At 41.3% G+C, this 3,940-nt stretch overlaps 1 protein-coding gene across 1 annotated transcript in view; it reads right to left on the bottom strand.

Annotated features, from left to right (window-relative positions):
- LOC119598315 (collectin-12-like) overlaps positions 1 to 634 on the bottom strand; it is an 8,507-nt gene extending 7,873 nt beyond the window's left edge. Inside the window, exon 1 of the mRNA XM_037947976.1 lies at positions 410 to 634. Coding sequence (XP_037803904.1) covers positions 410 to 449 — 40 coding nt within the window. The 5' untranslated portion in view covers positions 450 to 634. The remainder of the gene's footprint in view (positions 1 to 409) is intronic.
- Between the last annotated feature and the right edge of the window lie 3,306 nt (positions 635 to 3,940).

Genomic DNA, 3,940 nt, shown 5'->3' with positions numbered 1-3,940 from the left:
ATTCATACACATGCACACTGACAATGCTTCATATATGTATATATATATATATATATATATATATATATATATCTATATCTATATCTATATATATATATATATATATATATATATATATATATATATATATATATATATATATATATATATGCCTACTGATATATACACATACATACATAAATACAACCACACCCGCGAAGACGAAAAAACGCACTTATGCATATTTTCCTATAGCCTACCCCCTTACAGACACATGTATATCAACATACACACACGTACGCACGCACACACGCACACACACACACACATGAACTCACTCACAACCTCCCCTCCCCCCATCAGACACTCCCTCCCATACCCCAAACACCCCCCATCCCCCCCCTTCATGCACCCCCCTCCAGTCTCTCACCCATGATCGAGCCGTAAGCCACAGCGTTGGTGCCAGTCATGAGGTAGATCTGAGAGCCAGGTGCCGGTGTGAGGGATGAGGGGGGTGGCACGCACTTCAGGAGACCACAACGACCTGTGCCAGACGACCCCACCAGCGGCGAGAAAGTGGTCGTGGCACTGTCGTCCTCTGAAGTGCCGTTCCTGCTTCCGTTGTACTGGTCATACTGTTGGGAGTTGGAGACTGCGATAAGAAAGTTTTTTTTATCTCTCTCTCTCTTATCTTTCTTTCTTTCTTTCTTTCTCTCTCTTTCTTCGAGTCTAACCTGTTTTAACTTAACCTAACCAACAATAACTTAACGCAACTTAGCCTCACCAAACCTAACCAAACCAAAAATTCAACCAAACCTAATATAACCTCACCTGATATTTATAGGAAATTTTCTGTTCATTGTAGGATTTACGTGAAGTTATTATTTTCACATATTCAATCTAACGTAAATTATTCATTTGTCTTTTTCTTTTTTTTAATACGATCTAATAAAACCTAGTACGTGGCTCTGAACACTGCCATTATCTTGATTAATTGTAGTAGTAAGATGTCCATCTTTTAATGTTTTAAATCTAATGTTTTCACCGTGGGAATCTGAGTTTCAATTCATTATTTGTCAATTTTTTTTTCTCTCTCTCCACATTTCGTATTTTGAAATGAGTATGAAACGGAACGTAATTATCATCAATACTTATACTATTGGAAATATTTCGATGAAATGATGTTAGTTCAATGAGAAAAAAATGGTGATTTCAGTATTAGTGTAATTTTAGCATTAACGACATGGCCACTAATGAAAAATGTTGATTATTATCATCGACATCGTAATGACTGAAAAAAGTCTGCGGTAATGAAAACAAAATGCATATACCACATTAAAAAATCATAATAATTAATATTATCATAATCTCAAATATAACAAGGTCAAATTAAGTAAACGGGTCTTAATGATGATGATGGTGATGATGATGATGATGATGATGATGATGATGATGATGATGATGATGATGATGATGATGATGAGGAGGAGGAGGAGGAGGAGGACAATGATGATGATGATGATGAGGAGGAGGAATGATGATGATGATGATGATGATGATGATGATGATGATGATGATGATGAGGAGGAGGAGGAGGAGGAGGAGGAGGAGGAGGAGGAGGACAATGATGATGATGATGATGATGATGATGATGATGATGACAATAATAATAATAACATCAACAACGCCCCAGCAGCGCCCACGCCCGAGCATCACCCACGAAGGAGGCGTCGACGAAGGGCCGCCACACGAAGCCCCGACACGCGCTCCGACCCGCGTTGAAGCACCTGAAGCCACAGTCGGTGACCGTGAGCCCGCTGACCCTCTGGCCGGCCGCTGCGGTGTCCATGTCGTCGGCGACCCTGAGGAAGGTGGCGGTGGCTTCTCCCAAGGGCGCCAGCAGGAGGAGGAGGAGGGGGAAGGTCGCGGGGGGATGGGTGGGCGGGTGGGCGGCGGGCATCGTCTGGAGGGAAGGAGGAGGGATGGGGATAGGAGGGGGAAGGGGGGGTGGGAAGGAGGGAAGGAGGAGGGAGAAGGAGGAGGAAGAGGAAGAGGACGATGAAGGAAGGAGGACGAGGAGGAGGAGGAGGGCAAGGAGGAGGAGGAGGAGGAGGAGGAGGAGGAAGACGAAGAAGAGGCGGTAAGAACGAAGATGAGAAAACAGGAGTTTCTTCTGCGAGGCCGGACGGGGCAGGAGCTTAACCGAAGTCAGGGTAGGAAGTCAAGGAGGAGGAGGAGGAGGATGACGAGGTCCTATCTGTAAGGACGTGAATCTGGACGAGGCCCGACCGAAGACTTGGCGAAGGCGGTGGCTCTGAGGAAGGAAATGTGGCGGGGTTGCAGAACACGTTTGCGTTAATTTTTCTAAGGCGCTGATTGGCTGAGCTAGGTCCTTTGCGCAGCCAATCACCGGCTAATATGCAGTAGTGGTACCCACGTAAAGCTAACAATTAGCTCCGTGTTTTTTTTTTTTTCTTTCTTTCTTTCTTTTTAACATACTGCATCATTAAATTGAATATAATTGCGTAAAATGTGCCAGATTACACAAGGAGTGACATGATTTTATATATTAAAATTTTCTCTTTAAATCTTATAATAGAGACGGGAACACGAGGAAGAGAAAGAGGAAGAAAGGAGAAAAAAGGGAAAGAGAGTAAGAGAACCAGAAATACATAAATATACATAAAAATTAGGTAAAAATTGACAGAGAATATTTCCCAGTCCTTGTCACTGATTACGTTTGAACTGAGACCTGATTAAGGATAAAGCCATCAGGTTGATGCTGATAAAACTGATGTCTACGACTACCACGAAACATGTCATGCGACGTAGAAAAAAGGTATGGATGAAAAGGAATATCTTCAACCAGGAGAGAGGTATCTGACGCTTTTCGATTAAATTTTAATCAGAGATACAGGTAACTGCTGTGAAGGTTTAATTAAATTGCGTCAAATACATCTCTTGCGCTGTGAAGTTATTCATTTTCGTTCATACTTTTTTTTTTCTTTCGTCGCAGTGACCTCTGGTCTGTGAATGCAATTTGGTGAATCGCTACGCCAGGTATTTTTCACGATTTACGGTATGTATATACGAAACAAGATTAAGTATAATAAATTGAATGAAATATATGATATTAAATGAAACTAATAACGTATTACATCGAGAGATACATAAAGAAACATTGGAAAAAAACATATAGCAAACAGAAAAAGCTCATCGCCATAAAAAAAAAAAAAAAAAAAAAAAAAAAAAAAAAAAAAAAAAATCACTCTAATTGTGATCGTAGCTCCATGCAACACGGCCGTTGCAACAAGCGGTCCACACAAGGCCTCGTTCCTGCTCGTTATATCGAGGTCCATCACGCGAACTGCCGAGGGATCGCGTGTCTATCAAAAGGGGCTCTTCCTATCAGCGCTCATTTTGCTAATGCTGAAGCGTTTGGCGAATTGAGAGCGATGAGCGGAGAGAGAGGAAGGGGAGGAGGGAGATATAATGGTGATATAATGGATATTCAGTATATGTACAGTTTATCTATCTATCTATCTACCTATCTATCTATATCTATATCTATCTATCTATCTATCTATCTATCTATCTATCTATCTATATATATATATGTATATATATATATATATATATATATATATATATATATATATATATATATATATATTTATATATATATATATATATAGCCAGCCGAAGTCAGTGCCGGGTAATTAGAGATGGTGACTCGATAAAAAAAAAAAAAAAAAACACCGGGCGGAAGGCAATGGCAAACCACCGCTCTAAATTGCCAAGAAAAATCATGGAAGCCCATGATCGCCAAGGCCACGGTGGCCGAATGGTTAGAGCATCGGACTCAAGACTGTCACGACGGCAATCTGAGTTCGAGGGTTCGAGTCACCGGCCGGCGCGTTGTTCCCTTGGGCAAAGGAACTTCACCTCGATTGCCTACCTA

This window comes from Penaeus monodon, chromosome 41 (genome assembly GCF_015228065.2).
Source record: "Penaeus monodon isolate SGIC_2016 chromosome 41, NSTDA_Pmon_1, whole genome shotgun sequence".
NCBI lineage: Eukaryota > Metazoa > Arthropoda > Malacostraca > Decapoda > Penaeidae > Penaeus > Penaeus monodon.
Note: the sequence above shows the minus strand (reverse complement) of the source record. Positions and strands in the feature narration are given on the sequence as shown.